The sequence below is a fragment of the Acomys minous genome, assembly GCF_964271855.1.
Source record: "Acomys minous genome assembly, chromosome: 6".
In the NCBI taxonomy this organism is placed as follows: domain Eukaryota; kingdom Metazoa; phylum Chordata; class Mammalia; order Rodentia; family Muridae; genus Acomys; species Acomys minous.
In genome coordinates, this window is record NC_140487.1 from 79,479,202 (window position 1) to 79,503,707 (window position 24,506).

General features: G+C 44.8%; 1 protein-coding gene across 1 annotated transcript in view; it reads left to right on the forward strand.

The window, feature by feature from the left end:
* The window catches only part of CACHD1 (cache domain containing 1), a 235,500-nt gene that overhangs the window by 112,877 nt on the left and 98,117 nt on the right, over window positions 1–24,506 (forward strand). The window contains exon 3 of the mRNA XM_084784427.1: window positions 11,750–11,898. Coding sequence (XP_084640553.1) covers window positions 11,750–11,898 — 149 coding nt within the window. The remainder of the gene's footprint in view (window positions 1–11,749; window positions 11,899–24,506) is intronic.

Genomic DNA, 24,506 nt, shown 5'->3' on the forward strand with positions numbered 1-24,506 from the left:
TGTGGAAGCCTGAAAGTTTCTTGGCCAGAAAGGAGTCCAGAGTGAAGAAGGTTTAATAACTTCTTCTCTAAGTGAGTGTGTTCTCTCATGAGGGCGAAGAGACCAGGTGAACATGCTTTTCCTAAGCCACCAGTGTTCCCCCCGCTGCTTCTGTGGTTAATGCCCTTTACAAACTCATAACAGAAGCTGTGCAGTTCCTGTGCATGGTGCGCATCCTCCTTCCTTCTCTCCATCATTTTAAGATCATCCTTTTCCTTGGGAAGGAGCAGGCTGTAAACCTTCAAGACCTAACCACTTGCTTATTTCAGATTTACAGGCACTCAGGGGCTCCGGTTACATATAGAAGTGGGCCGAAGCCCGTCTCCTTGATTCCTCTGCTGTGATGTGGTCATTAAGGATAGAGTGGGGTGAACAGCGGGGCGGGGGGCCCCATGCAGCCCTTTGGTTGGTAACTTTGGCTTTCAGGAGGCTTGGGTATGCATTGCAGTGGCGCTCCTGGAAAAGCCTAACCCAGACTGCTGCCCACATCAAACCCATCATGACCTCTCAAGCAACCCTGTTGCTGTGTTTAAGGAGAAGAGCTGTTCCTCTCAGCTTTTCCCAGGGTGCAGCCGCCTCTGGCTCTCAGACATGTCAATGCTTGCCTTCTGCGTTTTCCATTGTACTCCACCCAGCTCAGTGCAGGGCCCCGCCTCATACAAGATCTGGGTATGTGACCCTGGAACCCAGACAGCCTCGCACATAAATCTCCCTGGTCCACCTGCAGATCATCTGTCAGCAGCTCTGCTGCTTCTCCCTTGGTTGGGCTATTCTCACACGTCTGTCAGACACAGGCCTCTCTGGAAAGGGAGAAATGACCCCGTTCCATCTCTGTGTCTTAATCTATCTTTCTCTGTATTGTTGTTGCCTGCAGCCAAGGCTCTGCTCAATCGGGTAATTTCATGAGCCCCAAAATAGTAACAAACAGCCCTGTCACTGCTATCACTGTGTCTCAGTCCATTTTCTGCTGCTTCCAGAGGAAACCACAGGCTGAGTACTTTTATAGACCGTAGGCTCACAGTTGTAGAGGTTGGGGTCCTGGAGAGGAGCATGTCACCAGCGTCTGGAGAGGCACTTGATGTGGTTTCATTACCCAGAAGAATAAGAAAACACACGCAAGTAAGCAGAGGGATCAAATACTGGATTCATTGTCTTGATCAGGAACCCGTTCTACCAGCAGCACTCTGTGCATGCTGGGAGGAGGAGGGGATTCTAACGCTTAGCGCCGTTACAGTGGTGGGACTGCTGACCTTGGTTGTCAGCCTGACACCCGTGGGAAAGAGGATCCTCCATTGAGGAGTTACCTGCATCAGATCGTCATGACTGTGGGGCCCTGTCTAATTGATGCAGAAGGTCCCCCCCGCCACTGTGGGCAGTGCCATCCCTGGGCAGGTGGGCCTGGGCTGTAGAAGAAAGATGGCTGAATATGAGGCTGGGGACCAAGCCAGTAAGCAGCCTTTCTGCCTCGAGTTGCTTTTGGTCATGGCTTTTGATCACCGCAAGAGGAAAGCAGAGTAGGATGAATGGCAAGTGAAGCGTTACAATAAGAATTTTGGAAGGGACATTCAAACAGCAGAATGACCAGCTGGATATCTTTCTGGATGAGCATCCATTTTGGGGGTGTCAGGGACTGCAGGTTTATGCCTTCCACTCATGTCCTGAAGATCCGACCCCTACCATTAGGCCATTAAAAGGTAGGTTCTTTTGTTTGTTTTTTTGAGATAGAGTTTCTCTGTTACACAGAACCCTGGCTGTGCTAGACTCTCTTTGTAGACCAGGCTGGCTTCATACTCACAAGGCAGAGAACTCACAGAGATCCACCTGCTTCTGCCTCCTGAGTGCTGGGATTAAAGGCATGCGCCACCACTTTGCCAGTGAGTAGGTTTAGATAATATCATGACTGTGGAGAACTGTCTCTTTGCAAAAAGACAGAGCCACTCCTCTTCCACGTGAGTTCCTAGGAAGGCCATTGGCAGGCTGGGAAGAGGACCTGCCAGCATCCTGATCTTGGGTTTCTCAGCCTACAGAAATAATGTCCATGATAAGTTGACCCAGTGTAGAGCATTTTTGCTGTATCAGCCAAAGCTAAGATAACAAGACTTTTTCTACAGTAGCCTGTGCTTCCTGGGAGACAGTCAGACAAGCCCAGAGCTTTTTGATCAGCTTGACGTGTAGGCAGTTTTGTGAAGGGAAATGCATATAAATTAGCACCGTTAAGCCATTTCTAGGTGTTCAAATAAAATACACAGGGCAGCCATGCAAGGGTGTAGATCGGACAGAATGATTTTGTTTGTTAGCCAGATGACCTTGGGCAAGTCAGTCCACTGCAATGACAGCATATAATATATGTGAGGATATAATGCTATTGTGCGGGATAAAGCACCAGGTAACGCCATGCTTTGCACACATGTGCAGCAGACAGGAAGCCATCAGTTAGTGCTAATCACTGTTACAATACCATTTTTGCAGGGCAAATGGGGTCCTCAGATGACGAGCAGTAGCATTGTGAAGTGGGGTATGAATGGGGCAGCTAGTGTGTCCTGGGCATTTTGGAAGGAGGCAACCTATTAAGAGTTTCAGGAGGACAGAGTTGGGATAGGGCAAGGATAGACAGATATTAGGAGACTTGGCTTATGTAAGTTTATCTTTAAAGAAGAAAAAGAAGAAAGGGGGTGCGGAGGGGAATGAGCAGGGATTAGGTCAGTTTCCTGCACGTACTCAGCCTGAGCTGGAGTAAACCCTGAATCTTGATTTCCTTGACTATAAAAACGACACAGAAGATACCACATAACAATGCAGAGTCAGCATCATTAAGAGTTACAAAATGGACAACTTAATAAAACGCATTAAACACGGGAGAGTGAGAGAAAGCGTGAGTAAAATTAGGATGAGATGAACATCGCGGGGTCTAAGAAAAGGCCTTAGCTGTCTAAGATTGTAATTCTCTACCATCCATATGCAGTGTTTAAGATTCCCCGACAGCTGACCCAGACAGATATCCAGGGTCAACGTGTCCATCTCCTCACCTTCCCCCAAGTGCAGAGAACATTCTTTAGGTCTTTGGTTCCAATACCTGAGACAATTCATCATGTCCCCAAACCATGACAATTAAAATAATAACAAATGATAGCAGCAATAGTAAAACCCCAGTTGTTTATTTATTTTATATAGTGTTCTGCCTGCAAGTACACCTGCACACCAGAAGAGGGCACCAGATCTCATTATAGATGGTTGTGAGCCACCATGTGGATGTTGGGAATTGAACTCAGGACCTCTGGAAGAGCAACCAGTGGTCTTAACCTCTGAGCCATCTCTCTAGCCCCTTGTTTAGTATTTTTTTATATGTTTGACACTATTAACTATGTTTGACACTATTAACACTATTAACTACTATTAACTCTTAACTATTAACACTATTAACTACTTTATAGACCTTATCCAAATCAAGTATTATTATTCCCAGTTTAGAGGTAATTAAGGTACAAAGTGCTGGTGGATGCCTTTACTCCAAGCCAGAGAGGTTGGAAGATTGCAGCAGTGTTGAGACTAGGCTGGGCTACATAGTAAAACCCTATTTCAGACAAGTAAAATAAAGGACTTAGGGAGAGGACTCAGTGGTAAACCGCATCTCAGTTTGATGCCCAGAATCCATACAAAAAATGCTGGGTGTGGTGACAGTTGGCCATCCAATCTAGCCTAATTGAGATGCTCCAGGCCAGTGAGAGATCCTGTCACCAGGAAGGTGAATAGTGTTCCTATGAATGCCATCGAAGTTTATCCCTCTGACCTTCACACACATGCCATAATTATAGAGATAATTAAGTTGAGGTTTAGAAAAAAAATTCCTATGTGCCTCTTAGCTAGCAAATGATAGTTATATTTAATCCATTCTTCTTTCTCCCCAAAGCCCTTTGTGCATTTTGCTGATAATGTGAGGGAAGCATGCTTTCCCTCTCCCATCACTTCAGCTGGGTTCCTCATGTGGGAGCATCCTTGAGGATGTGGTAAGTGACTACGAAGCTAATATTCCAGTAGGTCTTCTCCCTTTATAGCTCTTGCTGCTGGAAAATTTAGACCTACACCGTCTTTAATCACCACCACGTCACATGCTCTTTCCAACCAGAGACTGCAATAACAGCAGAGATAACCTGCCATACTTAGCTTTAGCTTCGCATATTTGTTGTTTTATTTGAACACAAGAGAATGTGTCATTCTGATCGCATTCATGAGGAAGCCAACCCAGGGTCTTAACAAAATACCCTGCTAATAAGTAACAGAACTCTGCGTCCATTTGGACTATTCCAACCTCATAAAGAAAAGGAGTGTGAAGATGTTAGACCCAGCATTGCTTGTATCCTGAGCACAGTGCGCATGCCGTGGCCAGTGATGGAGAACCTTGGGAGGTGGCGATGTGATGTGACCTGGAGATGCTAATTATGCCCGCTTGGTTTATACTTAAAATGATTTCTGTGTCACATGTTCATATAGCTAAATCCTGAAACTTGGTAGAAAAGAAACTGGAAGGTTTACTCTTGAGTGCTAAGGCTGGCGTTGAAGGAGAGAGGTGTCAGCTATTAGACTCCTATCACGGCACAGAGGTTTCTGAATGTCAAGTGTTAAGCTCGTCTGCGTTCAATATGAATTTTGCTGTGACTCTTGAATCCCCTCGGGCAGGCTTCCTGCCTGTGCCTGTCAGCTTCATTGTTAGATATTTTAAATAAAGCTTTCCCTAACATAAAAACTCCTTCCAGCCCTTCCTTTTAGGAAGCAGTCACAAATAAAGTGCGTACTGGGCCTTTGCAGTTGCGAGTCTTTTACCGCTTTTCCAACTGCGCGCCCATCCCCCACTCTTCATCCTCAGAAGTGTAAAGGTAAGGTACAAACGTGCCTTCTAACAGGGCTCTGGGGAAGTACGCAAATGACAGAAGTGTCTATGCGAAGAAAATTAAGGGAGGGGAAAATCAGCGAGAAGGAAATCCATTGATGTTGTGATGAAACGTTGTCACTGGAGATGATGACAAATTAGAGTCGGTTCCCATGGGGACCACACACTACCCTACTGATCATTTGACCCATGGCTGGATGTCGGCTAGCCTAAGAATTGACCCAAAAGATGACAAGATGGTTTTAGTCCCGTGGTCTCATCAGCATTCAGGAGCCCCTTAGGGGATGACGGGGAGAGGATAAAGAAGGATAAAGATGAAAGCCAAGCTGTGGAAAGAAAAAATGTTTTTAATTATGCTGGGGAGGATGGCGGGTCCACCTGTAGCTTTTTGCTGAGACTGTCCTTTGTTTCCGCCTGTCTGCGGAGATCATGGCAGGGGACAACCCCAGTTTCTGTGTGGCCTCTTGGAAGTGTCCGCCGGCGTGGCTTTCCCCCCTTCAGTTTAACAGATACATTCAGGCTTTCATCTCTCTGTGGCATCTTGAAGAGATTCTGTTACGCCTGCCCAGCAACCTGGCTTTGGTTAGCGTGCTAAGAGAAATTGCTTTTAGAAAGGGGGGAAATGGATTGTTATGTGAGGCTTCCACAGTGAGCCACCCATCCGCTCCTTGGTGGAGGTTATCGAGGGCCTGTCCCTGGATGTGGGGGTCACTGGACTCTGGCCCTTTCCGTGCCCTCTGCCTCCGTTCCTCCAGCTGGGGAGCAATAACTGGTTTTTTGTTTTGCATCATAGAGTGTTATAACAGGGTTTATTCAGGTTTTTTAAAAAAGCAAAATATTGAATCCTGAAACTCATTCCCTTAGTGAGGGGAGCAGTTTGTTCCCTGTATTCTCTGCCTGGGCTATAAAACAGTGACTGTTAGAGGTGCCTGATTTGTCAGAACAACAGTAATTTGGTCTGATACCACTTAGGCCACTGTCAACATAGTCAGGACTTTGTTTTGTGGGGACTGTATTACGTCATATTCAACCCCATTCCTTTAAATGTGGGTGCTTTTAGAGAAATTATGGAGAATTCTGAATGAAATTGTATTTCTAACAATCCCAGTTTTTATTATGAAGTAAGAGGCTGCATCAAGTCTGCTGTCTTTGCAAGAATCTCACAGTACTTGTTAAAGTAGATTTAAAAAGAAACCACCGTGGATGCTGGCCATGTAGCCTGGCATATAGGAAGCCCTGGGTTCACTCCCCAGTGTGCCATATAAACCAGATGCGGTGATGCATGCAGTCTGGAGGTCGAAGTAAAAAGATCAAAAGTTCAAAGTCGCCCTCAGCTACAATGTTTTCCAGGCCAGCCTGCGTTATGTAAGACCCTCTTGCCTAGAAAAAGGAAAGCTGTGTAGGGTGGGGAGGCAGCATGGTACATTCCCAAGAGAAGTGGTTGGGCTTAGAAGTTGGAAGCTTGTCCTCTGAGGCGAGATTATTGAAAAAGTGACTTAACCCTCTGATGTCTGCCTCTGGGAAGGAAGGCTTGCACCCCACAGGGTTTTATTTTGTTTGTTTTTTAGCAGGTACCAGCAGTCCTCCAAACCTAACTCAGCCTTGGGTACCTGGCGTTCCATCATGGGATTACTCCGCACCCAAATAAAGGGGTTTTATAAAGGTTTAAATTGATGTATACACATGTAATGCTTAGTGCAGAAAGTTCACAAAGCATTCGGCAAATGTTGGCTTTTTTATTTTTATTTTTTCCTTTTTCTTTTAATGTGGCAAGATAGGATGTCACATGAAAGACTGGGGCAGTTGATCGAGACAAGGAAAAAAAAAAGCATGTGACTGAGACCTTTTAACTGTCATAGCTAGCTGGACTCGGTATGTAGCTACTGTGCCCACTGCTGAGAAGAGCATCTTGGGGAATGAGATGTATATCCTGTTAATTTAGCACGTGCAAGGCTCTAGGTTTTGTTGAGAGTTGGGAGATGGCAACTTGAAGTAGACCCTAACCAGGAAGCCAAAGGCAGGCATCCCCCTAAGCTCTTATCAGCCAGTAACCCCAGCCGCCCCACCCCCTGCATGAATTCTGCAGCCAGCCCTGGGCTGGGCACTTTCTAACATTCTGTTCTATGCGCTGTATAGTTACATTTAGCCTATGACATTTGCCATGAAGTCTCCTTTCAGGCTACACTTGCCACTTCTCAGTGTGCTTTGCCTGAGCCAGTGAACAATTCAGGTTCTACAGACAAGACAGCTCTGAGTTAAGAGAAGGAACTGGGTCTTTCTATTCCTTTCTGGCTTTGTGCTAACCACTTAACCCCATTAACATAAGACAGGACCATTTATACTATAGAGTCCTGTGTCTGGCATATAGCAAATTTCTCTATATGGCAACTGCTAGAATGTTCTGATGAACCCCGCCCCCCCCCTGACATCTCTGTGCAATAGGCTTGCAGTCTGTCTACAAGTTAAAATGTTGGTTATTGAGATGCTGTGCCTGTACTTGTGCGGCTTTGTGTAGCTTGCCTTCAGCATGCTTGCCCTAGGAGGAGATTTAGCCTATTCTTTGATGTTTAATTTAACTATCACTAGGGGGAAATTACCTATAACTTAGTGGCACAAACATCTATATGTTTATGTTTATGGACTGTACTGGTAAAGAGTTTGGACCAGGCCTGCAAGGATGGCTTATCTCTGTTCAGTGCTGTCTGCATAGATAGCAGAGCAGACTCCGGGGGTTATAGTTTCTAGAAGCCTCTTCTTATTCTTCTTTTGTAATGTTTATTTATGTGTGTGAGTATTTTGCCTGTATGTGTGTGTGCGCACCACATGCATGCCTGGTGCCCTCAGAGTTCAGAAGAGGGTGTCTGATCCCTTGGGACTGAAGTTAGGAATGGTTCTCAGATACCATTTGGATGCTGGGAATCGAACTCAGGTCCTCTGTAACAATAGCAAGTGCTTTTAACCACTGAGCCATCTCCCCAGCCCTTTTCAATGCCGCTGGTGAACAGCACTGGCAGGGTTCTGGAATCTGAGGATGGAGATGTGGTGTCAGCAAAAGTGAAGACACTGACCACTGTCAAGCAAATGCTGCACCCGTAGCTCATGCCATCTTTATTCATGTAATGACAAGCCAGCTCTCCTGAGCAGTGTTGTTATTGTTTTTTTAATTCAAAGAAACCATAACATCAATATTATAAAAGCCTCATCACTGCAAAAGCCCCCAATAGTTTTCCTTCTTCCTTTTTCCCTCCTACTGGGTCAGTATTCCCCTAACCCCCAAAAAAACATATTTTGTATTGCAAAGCACAAATTTCAGAAAGTCAAAAATAAATGTCTGTGGACACGAGCACAGACCCAGATGGCAGCAAGTGCAGTTACACAGCTGGGCAAGGTGAGGGACAGATTAACCGTCGTGGGTCTAAGTCCTGTCATCAAATTGTGCCTCTTTGTCGTGATACCTTTTTTAATTGCAGACAGAGACCACACTTGTTGCACCAAGCAGCCTTTCCTGATAGGCACCCATCAATTCTTAATACCATCTCTCAAGATCAACTTTTAAAATCTCTGTTGATCAGACACAGCTTCCCTTGAATGGATAGGCGAGCAGGGCCCCACTGCTCTTCCACACTGCTACGTGTTCCTTCAGTGTGACTATAGCTGTCTCTCGAGGGACATAATTACATGTCCCAAAATGCCCAGGATTAATGGTCACATCTGGAGAATTGATAGAGGTAGAGGGAAGAGGGGAGGTTTTTAAAGAGTTTTGAGAAAAACATAGAATCACCCAAGGGGCTTTCAGCCTGCCTGATCCTGGCTTTGCCCATGACCAACAAAATGGACCTCAGTATAAACAGCATGAGGAAAGTAAGGAGAGCCTGGAGCACACACAACCTAAGTAATAAGCCTAGAGGCCACCAAATCCATCACAGGTCCTTGCCAAGTCGGAATGGCTTTCCCTGGGCATGGCCATGTCCAGTCCCATCAGTGAAGCACTCGTGCCATTCCGTGGATGCAGCATGGCCACCACCAAGTGGCTTCTTGACTTGTGCCCAGATAGGATGACTCAAGGACATGCTCAAGCTTCAATTAGGCTGAGAACTAAACACATGACATCGTCTTCCCTGTGTCTTTGGTTTCTTACAGAATGATAGCCAGGAGCTTCCATGAAGGATGAACAGGTAGAAGCTTTGTGATCGTTTGTAACCCAGGCTTGAAAGTTAATAGTATAAGTTTCTGTGTATTCCACCAAGGGAAGCCGTCATAAGGCCATTTGGATTCCAGCAGTGCACTAGGGGGACATATTAGATGCCTCTTCTTAATGGAGAGATGCATTAAAGAATCTCTGCAGAGTTTTATACATTAGGAGCATGCTTGCGTCTGGGGAGATGTGTTAGAGTTCCCCACCTATAGCAAGTGTCTACATCCTTCCTGCATCATGAGGTGAAACTTGCCCCCACTACACATTCCTCCACCATGATGTTTTCACCAAGTGACCACGGATGGAAAAACCCTCTGGAGCTTTGAACTAGTGTCCACCGTGAAGTTGTTCCTGTCAGATACTAGGTTTGGATGATGATGGAACTAGCATTAACCATACTTATGTTTCCAGGTCCCCATTTGAATTTAATCCAATTATCAGATGCTGTTTCGGCGTAAACATTTGAAAATGCAGGACTCTTTCTTAGCTCAAGGCTTGTAAAGAAACAGGCAATGGGCTGTATTGAAATAGCTGGTGTTTCAAAGATCTGACTCTTGAAAGTTGGCACACGGCAAACGTGCAGAAAAGCCTTGGAGGATGTCCCACATGGAGGTGCATCTTAGGAGGGCACGTGTTTGTCGTGAGAGTCGGGCAGGTCTCATGCCCATTTTCAGGTGACTTGGTGAGGATTATTGTTTGGAAGTTCAGTTCTTTCAAGTGCACCTTATCTTCATCCTCTTCTCGGATATTTATTCCCACGTAATGGAACACATCCTTGACATTTCCTGGTAGAAATTCATGGTATTTAGCTTATCAAAAGTCAATAGTTAAAAAGAAAAATAACACCTGTCTTTTGATGGAGCTGTACACTTAAGATACATTCTGGGTTAGGTAATGTGACTCAGTAGTAGAGCCTGTGCCTTGCATGAAGGGACCTGAGTTTGATCCTGGTGGCCTGATGATTTATTGGTAGGTGGATAGGTAGGTAGGTAGGTAGGTTTATAGATTGTATTTTAAAAGAATTGTTGGTTACTAAAAATAAATTAAAAAATAAGGTTGGTAATTTCTAGGAGTACATTTTGGGACTAGGTAATTGTTATAGGAAACTATCCTACACATTGTAGAATGTTGAGGGACTTTCTTGGCTCCTCTGTCTACTGGATAGTAGTTTCTACCAAGTTATGACAACCAAATTTCTCTCTAAACATTGCCATGTGGGACAACATGCTGTCTAACTTGAGGTGTGAAGCCCATAAGTAATAGTGCACACCTTTAATCCCAACACGCAGAAGGCAGAGACAGGTGGATCTCTATGAGTCTGACTGAGGCCAGCCTACTCTACTGAGCAAGTTCCAGGATAGCCAAGGCTACACAGAGAAACTCTGTCTTGAAAATAACAACAACAATAACAAAATAATAATGAGTTGAGGTGTAAAATCTGAGTATACTGTACATATTGCCTCAGTGACCTCCACAGAGAAAACCCATCTCTCTCTACAGTAAGAACCCCCAGGGAGTAGAACTTTAGGTAGATGTGGTAATTTTCCAACCATATAGCTCTTCTCTTGCAAACAGAACCACCAAACAGTCAAATTATTTTCATATTCTTCTCTGTGTCCAGGAAAGACTTTATTGGTATAATTTTTAGGAAAACTTACACACTTCAGTTCTTTGTGAATATCACTGAGGGGGAAAGAAACTATCTTGAAAACACCAAATGGAGACATTCCGCAAGCCTCTGTGTTCCTGCCTGTAGGCTACTACACACTATGAGCCTCGTGACCCAGGGGGCATGATTAGTTCTCTGCTAGTGTGCTGCTAATGAATAGCTCTGCAAAACCAATTAGCCATAATTCTATCACTCATCTCATTTAACTAACATTTTGTTGAAGGGGAAGACAAACAACACTGTTTTCCTTGGAGATCTATAATTAAGCTGTGGTATCTGATAGGAACAATTCAGGGAAAAGCAGTGTGCTTGCCAATTTGCTTTCCTTATTCCCACATGAAAGTAAATCGTGATGAAGTGTTCTGCGCACAGCAGTTAAGAAAGACATTTGTCCATCTTAATGGCATAATGGGTCACATCCAATATACATTTTGTTTTATATATGCTTCTGCATTGTACCTCCCGAGAGAATTGCCATTCACATGGAAGGCAGTGAATGGTGGCCCCAAGGGCTGGACAGCAGAAAGCGCTGAGTGACACTTCCCTTCCTTCATGTACTCCCAATCCCACCCATCATGTGACTCCAGAACCAGAAAAGGCCCCTCGCTCTTTTTCCTCCTATCATTATTTGCTCTCTTGGCCACAGTGAATTCTGTCACATTGGCAATAATAATATCTGAAGTCCCCATTTCTGTTTTGCAGCAGCGAACTTGTGACTATGCATCATTCCATTGAACTTGGACAATTAAGAGGTTAGAAATACAGTTTATTACTGTCTAAATTTCCTACCATGATGTCCAAGTGTTTTGCAACTTTTGTCCTGCCCACCAAGTAAAGATGATTTGGGAGTAGTTTATATGTTACCTAAAGCTTAATGTACGCATCTCAGGATGCAAATTAATTAGTTTGTCAGGAAAGGGGAAATAAATGGGTGATTTATTTTGCTCCCTGTCATTCACAGCTAGCCAAAAAAATCCGAGAGAAGTTCAACCGTTACCTGGACGTGGTCAATCGGAACAAGCAAGTTGTAGAAGCATCCTATACCGCTCACCTGACATCCCCGCTGACCGCCATCCAGGACTGCTGCACCATTCCGCCTTCTATGATGGAGTAAGGCTTGAGCATTCTCTGCTGCTGATGCTGATGCTGATGCTGATAGACTAAGAGCTAGCTTGCTTATTCCTCCACATTCAGAATGCCTGTGTTTGACTACTGCAAAGTACATAGTAGCTTCCCATTTGTTCAGGGCATTGACATATTACGTTTTCTGTGTTTGAACGTGTTGGCTTCTGCCCATGAACCTCCCCTGCACTTGCTTGCCTTGGGAACTTAAGTTAATGTTCATTTGTGCATTATTATTATTATTATTATTATTATTATTATTATTATTATTATTACTACTACTACTACTACTACACTACTACTACTACTAATCCTACTACTACTATTATTATTATCCCCCCAAAGAAATCATTATCCCTCAGGTCTGTTTCCATAGTTACTTCATATCCTTCCAAACACTCAGAGCACCACACCTTGCTGGTGAGCATGCCTTGCCCACCCTGCTGCTCAGAGAAGGACTTCTCCATCTCTCCTTCTCACCTTTAGCACTTGGCACTTGGCTTTATTAACTGTGCATTAATGTCGGACTGATTTGTACCTGTGATAAGTAAAGGAGTTTAACTCTCAAGAACTGTATAAGACATCGTGCTGCAGACTGAATTCAGGGCATTGCTCATGCTAGGCTTCTATGGGCAAGTATAGAACACCAGGCAAGGCAAAATGTGACCCAGAGCCACGGTGGGATCCCCTAAAGCAAAGAGCCTTACCAGGCAGCTTATAACAGACATGTCTGTAGGCTCGGTTTCTTAACAATTAAACATTATTATACAACCCAACTAGCTTACACAAAAGGGAAAAAAGAGTGAACCTTCCTGTACCCGTTCCATGGGACGGGTCCCTAGGTGTCTCTGGCCTGCGTGCTGGTCCGGCCTGTTCACTGATCCATGTGCACTCAAGCCTGGTCTCAACCTGAGGCTGCTCTCTCCTCTCCGCCTGCCTATGTCACCTGCAAAGGGTGGTCTCCTCCTCCCGGTGAAGATCGATTAGAAAAACAATAGTCCAGGTGGAGTCCCCAGGCCCGCTTCCTGAATTCCAGGCCCAGGATGGCTCCACCCAGTCTATCACAAGGTATCCATGGTGTGTCCAAGGGTAAAGCCAGCCAAGACTGTTTTCACCTGTGACAAAGCTTACAGTCTTCCCCACACATGTCCCTGAAGGCACACATGGAAAGTTATTCTGGTACCATTTAGGAAAAAGCATGTAAACATTACCGCTGTGTATTCTGGTACCATTTAGGAAAAAGCATGTAAACATTACCGCTGTCTCCCGGGCAGGTGGGTTAGTTTGGAAAACTGAATAACACTCTTGCATGTGAGATGGTGAGATGCAGTCAGGCTTTAGAAGCTGGTTTGTGAGCATGACCGTGCAGATACACACATGTGCACGCAGTAAAGGTTCAGGGAGGTTTGTATCAAACTGTTTTGGCATAAGGACAGTGATACCCATTTTGAGTGTGATTATGAGGCTTCAGGTCTGAGACCTGTCACAGGCGTCCCTGTGACAAAGCCAATGTTCTTAATGTAATGAGCAGTTACTATAATGGAACAAAGAATACAGTTTCTCCTCCATGAGCTTCTAGTGTAGTCTGAAGATTCAAAAGACCTTCACTGTCTCTAGGAAGGTTCACATAGTCAGTGGCTTAGTACAAATGGATGCTCCCTCAGACGTGGCCTTCTGTACCAAACGCTGAAGGTGCACACCACGCTAATTCAGAGGAGACTGGAGCCAGTATGTGCCACTGTGTCAAACCGGGTAGATCTGCAGGTAAAGCTGCATAGTCAGAAGATGTACAGAGTTCAAAGCAGAGACCTCAGGCAGAACATTAAGCTGGTGTTGGAAGCAGCTGTTTACAGCCGGCAGGACCAAGCAACAGGCACCTTTCTCTTACACTCAGTTTGCTTGGCTTAGAATTCAGTTTGTTCCCCACCCACCCCCCATCCCCGCCCCCTGCGGAAAAAATATATGTAGGGATTTTTAGATTAATGGTGTCCAAGTCTTTGGCAAGGCACACATAATTTTTCAGATTGCAAAGGTTCCTATTTTTCAACAAAGATTCAAGATGGAAGTGGGAGACAGTTGTTGAGGGAAACCAGGTAGGACTCCTTAGCTAGCTGCCCTGTTCCTCTGCTTTATAGCAGGCTGCGGGCATCTCTCGGTGGCAGCATCCTGGCAAGCATGTTCATGTCGCTCTTTTCCTACATCTCATTTCACCCACATCTACATATTGAATCTCACAGCACTCACAATGGAGCTAAGGGCAGAAGGGAGGAGTGCCCTGTCCTGTCCCACCAGGCAGCTAAAGGCATGCCTAACATAGTTGGGGTCAGGTCAACTTTGTAACTGGCAGGTTGGTCTTGGGAAGTCATGTGAATTCTGAGCCAGTGAGGAGAGAGGAATGAAAATGCTCACCTCCCAGGGCTGCAGCAGGGGAGAGCTGTTAGCTTGTGCTCAGACTTCTGGAAGGGGTCGGTGAAGCAGGGTTTGGCCTGAATTTGCAATGCAGCCAAGTCTGGCATTGAATTCCTGCTCTTCCTGCTTCCCACGCAGTGCGCTGAAGTCACAGACCAGTGCCACAGTGATTGGCCATTTTTTTTAATGGATTCTTATGCATTTATTTCAGTGTTATCCTCTGTGTCAGGAGACTAGGCTTGTTTTCCTTATTGTGACAGCATCACCATTTAAAGGAAGTATAGCAAATAAAAATTCATTTTAAGTGAAAATATTAAGTGAACATGACGAAAGTGTTGAAGAGGGTCAGCATGGTGATGGTTGAAATTTGGGAAAGCAGACTTAATGGAGTTGGGGTGTAGCTCAGCAATAGAAGCCTAGCGTGAGTGACGCCCTGAATTCAGCCTCCAGCCCAGAGACCAAGAGGCAAAAGTGGAGTCCCCCCAAATTATTACGAATGTCCTCCTGAATCACCAGCTCTCAACCTGTGGTCTCCAGCTCCTTTGGGGGTCACCTAAGGCCATCAGAAAACACAGGTGTTTACATCATGAGTCATAACAGTAGCAAAATTACAGTTATGAAGTAGCAACAAAAATAATTCTGGTTGGAGGGTCACCACAACATGAGGAACTGTACAAAAGGGTCACAGCATTAGTAAGGCTGAGAACCACTGTTCTAGACTATGAGTTACTTAGTTCTAAAGGCAAACTCTTGAAGCTTTTGTGCCCATGGCCTCTATCTGCATATACAAGTATACCAATACCGTTTTGTAATAAATACAAACAATCAGATCCCAGATAAAAATTTCTGTACTCTTTGTTCTAGAGCCTTCCATCCCTAAGATGAGTTAGAATTAGGACAGTGCTTTTGTAAGCAATTTTAACCAGTGGCATATCTTCACTTTCTGTTTCAGGCCAGGCTTTTCAGCTCTACTGACTTATACTCTATGTTTGTTTGTTTGTTTTCCCTTAAGATTTAATAATTTTTTAAAAAAAAATGTAGAATGGCCAGTTCTGGAAAGGAGCTATAAGAAATACAGTGGCAGGCTGGTGAAAGCTCTCAGCTAGAAAAAGGGCTTGTCATAAAGCCTGACAACATGAGTTTGCACTCTATAACGGTGGACAGAGACCGCCACTCCACAAAGTTGTCCATTTACCTCCTCTGTATGCTGTGGTACCACACACGCTCACACACACACACACACACACACACGCACGCACGCACGCACGCACGCACGCACACACACACACACACACGCACACACGCACACACGCACAAGTGCACCCCCCCCTCTCTCTCTCTCACACACACACACACACACACACACACACACAGCATCAATGAATGATTAATAATCTTAAAAGGGTCACACTTACCAACTCAGCTGTAAGAAAGCTGACGCAGGAAGATTGTGAATTCGTGACCAGTCTGGACCCTGTAGAGAAGAGTGAGACCCTCAGGAAGGAAGGCCGGGGGATGAGGGGGTGGGAGATTATCTGTTATGTAGCGTCCCCTGCACAGTACACCTGAGACTGACTTTGTGACCTCCTGGGAAGAAAGCTACAAAGTGGCGAAAATTTGATTTTTCAAATGAGTTTGGTACTTCCCTTCTGAGATTAACCAGCTTTGCGGATCCTCACCCAGGAGCCTTGGGAGTGAGTTTGCAAGGGGCCTTGCATGGAGATCAGCCCCTTTGTCTGTGTTTATTAAAGGGATGATCTGAAGCCAATACTGTGGAAAAACAAACATGTTGAGGCTTAACCTAAGGCAAGCTCAATTTCAGGGTCTACTTTGCAGTAACAGGTGCAGGGATTCTTTTGTTCCTGGGTTTGTTGTTGTTTGTTTAATAGTACTGGGGATCTAACCTATGCCCTATACATGCCAAAAGCAACAGTCTTAGGAGGCGGGGCCATCAGCTCCTGTGACAGTCTCCTGCCCTGCTTGTATCACATTGGCTGAGGGTTAAGGCACAAAGAGCCATAGATATGGCAATGTGCTCCTGGGTCGTATCTGATCTTAGGTGCCTTTTTTGACCCCTAAAGATATTTAAAATGATTGTCCCCCTATGTGTGTTTGTCAATTTCATAACCAACATTAGAATTTTTAGAAGATTATATATTTTGAAAATCCAAAGGTTGTTTTTCTGCCTTTCGTTTTTGGTTTTCTCTTGCAGAATCAGAGCATCTGGCCACAGGAAGCTTCTATATCTAGTAAGCAGCCCCCTCCTCTCAGGAAGAGCCACTCTGTCTTCAGAGACTCTCCCGCCCATCAGCCTTGCCACTTGCTCTACCCGATTCCTTTGACTTTTACCCTGGTTGGCCCACACTGACATTTATGTTTTCAACTCTGGCTTTTTAAAAGATGGTTTTCCTACATCATAGATTTAGCCGTGTGCATTCCCTGCTATACCAGTTTCAGCTTCCCCTTCCTATTCTCTCAGGCTTTCGGGAATCCTGCCTTCAAATGCACCTCCCTAAGTCACTCGGCCCAAGACCTGGCTCTCCTGTGTGTCAAGAACCGCCCACCTGTAGACAAGCCGTGCTACCCTGGGCTTTTTATATAGCTGAATCCATCATTTTATCTTTCATATTTCAGAGCAAATTTCTTCTGTTTCCAATTCCTTTTATAGACAGTATTGCCTTGATATTGTTCTTATTTTTTCTTTCTTTTCTTTGCTTTTTTTTTTTTTTTTGGTGTTTTTATTTTACAACAAGGAAAAATATAAATTGGAAAGTAAACAATAAGATACACACTTGGGAGGCAGAGGCAGGCGGATCTCTGTGAGTTCGAGATCAGCCTGGTCTACAAAGTGAGTCCAGGACAGCTAAGGCTACACAGAGAAACCCTGTCTTGAAAACCAACCAAACAACCACAATAAGATACACCTAGCCTTTTCTGCTTCTGTGTATCTCCGTGAGGGGAGTCGGTGCTGTTAGATTCACTCATCTCGTGTTTGCTAATTGGCTAATCACAGTAGGAATTGGCATCATAAGCAAAGCAAGGCTCATGGTGAGGGAATAAGCAGTTTCTTTCCAGGGCATTTCACCTTGCCCCCTACAGCCGAGCAGCTTCGGCTGAATAGATAATTCTCTCGTGCTCATCAGGGCGACTTTAACAGCTCCACTGATTCTCAAAAGTGAAGAAACTCTTGGAAACACCTTTCAATTGGATTCCCTCTATTTTTCAGGAGCTCTTTGAGTTGGGGCATCTACTGAGCGTGCAGTCACTGGAAGGCAATTTCCATTATAGCCCATTTCCAAGTCAAATTTAGTGCACTCTCGGGAGTTAACCCTGAGAACTTCACGGTGGCAGGAGGCATGCCATAGCACTGGGCTTCTTGGGGCATTGGGCGGTAGACCAAGCAATTAGCTTGAGTTCTATTTCACGAAGCGTGGTTCTCGGTTATAATTCTCAGTACCAGCCACTGTTACAACCCTCAGCGTCCGGGTTTTGCAGACCACCAGAACACGCAGTTGGTTGTGTGAGTGTTGGTGTGTGTGTGTGTGTGTGTGTGTGTGTGTGTGTGTGTGTGAGAGAGAGAGAGAGAGAGAGAGAGAGAGAGAGAGAGAGAGAGAGAGATTTACTTAAAGGAGTTGACAGATGTCATAATGTAGGTATGAGTCCAAAGCCTGCTGGATTGGCTGGCAGACTGGATACCCAAAGAGGAGTTGCCGTTGAAGTCCATAGGTGGTGTGCTAGGGCAATCCCCCCTCCCCTTTTTTTTTTAGAGAGGTCAGTGTTCTAAGAAGATCTTCATCCAGTTTATAGGCCCATGAGGCCTTGTGCTATGGAAATCAATCTGCCTTCCTCTGAATCCATGTATTATCTGTTTTTCCTTTAAAGATAGATCCAGAGTGGTGTTTGACATTCTATTTGGATACCACAGCCTGGCCATGTTGATGTATCCAACCAGCCACTGTTCCCTTAAGGAAAGGATACATAACCTACCCTAACATTACTTTTTTAACTGTAGATTTTGACAGTGAGTATCTGTTCAGACCTCTGTACGTTTCTTCCATGCTCTCACACATGCTTTCTTTGTAGAACATTTAGAGCTGCCTAGAAGACAACCACGGCATCTCAGAAGTTAGTTTTCTACACAAAGCAGCATGACTTAAATGTTTTCTCTTTCTTAGTGGACTTGGGTCCCAGTGTTACCAATGTTGTATGAGCCAGGAACAAGTCAGGGAGAGACTGTCCCAGTGATGAGCATGCTGACTCATAAATAACCTGGATTCTACAGTAGGCTCCTTAGGCGTGTATGGTAGATTTAGAAGACGTGGTATCTATTCTTAATAGACTTAGCTTCAAGGTTTGTTGGGGGGGGCAGGGGTTGCTTGTTTTTACTTGGAACTCTTTCATTATTAGAGAAAAGTCTCTTCTCATTGTTTGTTTGTTGCAATGCTGGGATTGAACCCAGGCGTGTAAACTGGGTTGCATCCCTGCCTATCCTCATTCTCCTCACCGTCACCACAGAAGGAATAGCGTAAGCAGTGTTGACAATTTTCTGTCCCACATGCTCAGCTGTGACAGGTTGTGCTGCAGCCCTGCAGCAGTGAGGCTGGCTGCCCCCAACTCTGCCCTGCTGGGTGAAGTACAAGAGTCCTCCCTCTCCTCATCTGGAAAAGGAGGCAGTTCATTTGTACTCCAAAGAGCCTTCCAATCCTCCGGGTCATTTTCCTTTTCCTTTAACTTCTTAAAAGGTGTTTATTTAGTGCCCGATATTTTCACCCATGTGTGCCTGGTGTGTGTGTGTGTGTGTCAGTGTGCACACGTATGGAGGCCAGAGGAGGTCATCTTCTTCTGTCACTATCCACCTTACTTTTTTTGACACAGAGTATCTCACTGAACCAATAGCTTGCTGTTTCTCTTGCCTGATGGGCTGGCTGGCCAGCCTACTCCCAGCATCCTCCTGTCTCTGCTATTCTACCCTTTGTAGAGTAAGGGTTATAGGCAAGCGTTTGTTCTTTAATTAGAGCCATCTTACACGAGAGGAGGCTTTTCATATTGTTCAAATTAGTAAATTCTGGATCCTATATTCATTTTTTTTGAAACATTACCTAGGTAAATAATAATTACAGAGGTAAAGTAAAAGCACCCGTTCATTCATTTGGAAGATAAATCAGATAAAAATAATGAACTCCATTGCATGGGTATTGAAGTGGGAAAGGATTTAAACATCCTGAAGTATAGAGGAACTTTCTAGGCAAGGAAGGAAATGCGGGGCACACATGACCACACATGAGCAGCAGCACTGACAAGGGAGACACAGTGAGGGAAGCCATTGCACTGTTACAGAGAAGCTCACGCGCCAGTGAGTCTGAGCAGTGGGCCTCGGGCTCCACAGATGAAGTCAAGGGGAGCGCTGCTACGTCTCCTGCACCACACTGTGCATCAGGAGTCAGGCTCTCCCTCAGTGCTCACTTAAGCAGGGAGTTAAGATTTTTGAAAAAGGGAATAGCAGAACAGGACACAAATTAAGAGGGTTTTACTTGTCGACCCTGTTAACAACTGGAAGATCTGGTCTGATTTCTTCTATGTAAGCAAGGAGCTAGCAACCTGTCATGGGCTGCTAGTGCCCGTTGTCTTGAGTTTTGGGCAAAGGGGGAATCAGAGAGGTCTGGAAGTAATTGTAGGGAGGGGTGGACGCGATGGTACCTGGTGCTGTTTGCACTTCATGTACCCTCTTATCTTTTAAAGCTACAAGTTCAAGGACTCGGTCAAATTCAGCCTTGTGTTTAATAGGGGCCTTCAGTCAATATTGGCTAAGACATACACGATAAGACCCAGTAGTGACATGGATGTTAGAATTGCCAAGCCGGACAATTGTCACCATTATGAAGTTGGTTTATTCACTTCCCAGTACATTGCCTTCATCTGGCCATCTTTCCGTGTTACCAGCTCTCATCTGAAGCATAAGTTAATGCCTGACTGTCTCAGTTACCCCTTTTATTTAACAAGTTTGTTAGGTGCATGCATGGGGGATTTCAGGAAATACAGAACTCCCCAACCGTTTTTAGCTAAACTTGCCTACATCGTATTGAAGGTAGTCACTTCACACGGCATTGTAATAGGTACTTTCTGATAGACAGAGATGGGGGGGGGGGCGGGGAAGCCTCACTACAAGAGCAAAGACAAGCTATAGCCAGTGTATGAGGAGAGGTAAAGGCTGTTTTAAGGAGAAACAGGCTTGGTGCGGAGCAGTAGGTGAGCCTCAAGTGGCACTTTTGCAGCCTGGCTTAGGAGAAGAATATTTCAGACCAGAAAAACAACAGGTGCCCTTAAAGTAAGCCCATGTGGGAAGTGGCTGAGCTGGAACAAAGTCCAAGGGAGATGATCTGAGCCCGGAGATCCCAGGTCCCCTAGATAGGTCAGTTTCTGTAAGTACTAGGTTTTCAAACAAGAAAGACTGCAGTGTGGTCCATGACTTGGTCAAGATAGCTAGTTAACAAATGAACTACACAAACCATACAAAAACATGGTGAGGAGACAAGGTGATCATCTCTTGGGCCAATTTGTTCATCACAGAAGGTGAGTGGTGTCAGGCTGACAAGCCTGATGACCTGAGTTTGAGTCTCAGAACCCACGTGAGATGGAAGGAGACACCTGACTCCACAGAGTTGTCCTTGGACCTGTGCACTATAGCATGTCCCTGCCCAACAATAATTTGTTGAAAGAAATGAATAATTGCCTTGAAAGACGATAATGGGTACAAAAAAAAGTGTAAGTAACAGTGTAGGGTATGGAAACACAGACACAGAGGCAATATCTATAAGGCTTAATAGAGCTTTAGGTGAGGAGGAAGATTTTTAAATGATTGTTTTTTAAGATTAATTTTCATTTTATGTGCATGTGCATTTTCCCTGCATATATATATATATATATGTGCATCACATGCATGCCTGGTGCCTGTAGAGGCCAGAAGCCAGTACCAGGTGCCCTGGAATGTGGGCACTGAGAACCAGACCTAAGTCTTCTGCGAGATCATCTAGTGCTCTTGAGCACAGATCCATCTCTCCTGACCCAAGGAGCATTTTAAAAGAGACTTCTAATCTTTAAGCCGAGTATCTTAGAGGTTGGAAACCTGTGAAGAGCAGAACTAAAGAGGAAAGATTTGCAAGGAAAATGAATTGACTTCGAGGTGCTAATTTGGATGATAACTTGCATGCTTATCAGTTATTGGAGATGTTAAAAAAAGCCACTGGGATCAATCTATTCTGAGCGCATGAACATTTTCAGCTCATTATATTATGTGCATAGAGGCTCAGGAAATGTGTCATTTATTTGTGTCTGGCACATGTAATCGTTCACATTGACAGGGGACACTGGGATGTTCTAATGCATGTATAGTGTGTAGTGGTCAGGTTACTTCAGGAATGTCTAGCTTTAGTGGTAACTTTTCTGTAAAATGGTACTTTTAGACATAACAACTGACCCACATACTTCTCAAGCCTGGCTTTAAGGTAGCACACGTGTAAATGGTGATGTAAAACATCTCACCCTTTGTTCAATTTCTTGTCGTAATGCTTTTTTTCCTGAAGAATAGAACGTTGTGATTTAGGTGTTTTTGTGATGATGGCTCCTGTTTTTTTATTCTCTGTCACATGGCCAAAAAACAAAAACAAAACAAAACAAAACAAACAAACAAAAGACAAGCTTGGTCCTTTGACAACTACGCTTAATTTTCTTTCAAGCCCTGTTCTTTCCCCAGGAAGATGTGTTTTGTCCACAAAGCTCTGGATGCAAATTCTTCCCTTTCAAGTCACTCTCCTTGCCTTATCGCGCCCCTGCATCTCCACTTCCTTTAGTAGTCATTACCTGCAGGCCAACTAACCACTGATCCAGGCTTTGCGGATATTGGTACCAGCAGGCCTTGAGCTGAGCTAAAAATTCCACAGATTTTGTAGGACATTTGCATTCCTGAGAAGCTACTCAGTTATAATAGGAAACTCACAGAAAAAGAGTTGCATGCGTTTGTAATTCAGGAGCAATACCTCTTCAGAGTTCCGGGAACAGAAACAGTGTGGCAGGAACTGGCTCTACCTCGTTTTCAGCCATGCTGCCCTCCATTCTGCCCAGAGGAAAATAGTGTAGACAGTGTAGCGGGGCTGTGGGAGGCGGCTTTAGAATCTGGGTTCCTGCTTCTGAATGAGTTGTGGATTTTGTTGCTGTGTATTTCCTTCTCTTGTTTGAGAGATGCTCTCATGGTGTACCACGGACTGGCTCTGACCTCGTGATCCTCTGGCCTCTGTCTCTCAAGTGCTCAGATTATAAACACGCACCACCACACCTGGTGAATTTCTCTTATAATGACAAAATAGTTTGACCAAAGGTGAAATTCGAAGTGAGGATGTAACCCCTGTCTACTGAGATGCTAAATGATGTTTCGTCTTATAATTTCACTTGGGACTACTAAGTGACCCATTATAAGATAAATTAGCGGAATACAAAATTCCCACTGTCTAGATTTTGCTTCTTAGGCTAAAACCAAAACCATGTTCTTGCAGCAGTGTGTGCCATTTCTGAGTTGGAGAAGGGGGGGGCGGGGAGGGAGGTAGCTGTGTCTGTGACACTATTATTGACAAGAAGAACCTTCACTCCAGAAGCACCCACTCATGGGGAGCTAAGTGAGAACCCCACTTTCTGGGTTTCCCTATGTCACCCATACTGACCAAAGGATGAGAGATGCCTCAATGCATGCGCCGTTGGGTTTCGCCACATGCCTTTTATGGATTTTAGGTAGAATTGGTTTTGTGATTTTTTTTTTCTTTTTAAAATCTGGTTGAGGAGGGTGAGGTGATGCTGGTTAGAGAGCTATGCTAGCTCTAAAGAATAGATCTTGTCACAGCTGACAACCAACCCTTAAGCCTTTTATATGCTTTATGGTACTGAAATCGCAAAGCGTTTTGAAAGGTTGGCAATTTGAGAACCGTTCTGGCTGTAATCTCTCAGCCAGTGTGATGGTGTGCACAACTGTATCCTCTGTATCGTTTCTCAGACTCATCAGCCTTGTTAGTGCTTCGTGCCTTGCTTCGCCTGTTTCTTTTGCAAAACAGGGTGGTTTGGGCAGGCCTCAATCCTTGGCGCGCATGAGCTGCAAGCTGGACTTGCTCATCTCCAAGGTCACCTGCCAGCTGAGGTTCTTGGTTGCTGTCTTTGATGTCTGTGTGGTGCAGCTCACAGCTGTCTGCCATGTCCTAAAAGAGAAAATACGCAGCTTGCAGTCTTTGCTTTCGCCTGGGATGTCAGACTGAGCTTCCTGCATTTCTTCCCTCAGCAATGATGGCCTGTTCATCAAAGGTCTGACTCTGGGCAAGACCCCAAAATTAATGAAGTAGAGAGAAAGATTTCCCTCTCTCTCTGTGTCTTCCAAACAAGAAAGAAGAGTGTTTAAGTAAACAACAGTGATGTGTGACCATTGTTACAGGAGGTCAAGTGGCCAGGGGGCAGAGGTGACACAGTGTAAAGTATAAATGGTATCAAAGGTACTACCAGACCACAGCCTCTGTCTGTTTCCTCTTATATTTTCCTCTTGTTGTGCTCAGCCTGCTGAGGAAGAAGAGAGGGATAAATAAGTGTCTGATGTAGTTATGTGTTCCCTCCCAACTCCCCCAGATGTCACCTGTCCAATCGCTTGCCTTCTGCAAAAAATGAACAATGCCATCTGTATGCATATGAATGTGTGACCCGAGGTCACAGTCAGGCTACCTGTTGGTGACGGCTGCAGTGAGGAAATGGCAGGGAAGCAATGTGCTGTTTGTTCTCTGTGATGCTCGGGGAGGATCCGTGTGCTCTGAATGCCTCACCTTCCAAGGGTACTGGAAAGCAGCGCCTGCTTCCAGCCTGGCGCTATTGAACCCCAGAGATTGAATCCTTATTGCTGATAAGAACAAAAAGAATGTGACTTATCACCCCCATCTCTGCAGAGATGGAAGGAAAACCCCTCTCTTGAAATGTGCTTATACGTTATTTGACAGCTTTTCCATTTGCCCACTAATTTAGGTGTTTGAATAAGTAAGCTCAGTTGGGGGGGTTTGAATCTCGTTGGCTTCATAAATGTGATGGCTCCTCTTTGAACTGATTTTATTCCTACTCAATTCTTCTACCATTCAGAGGTTAAATATTTGTCAATGCAGATCTTCGATTTT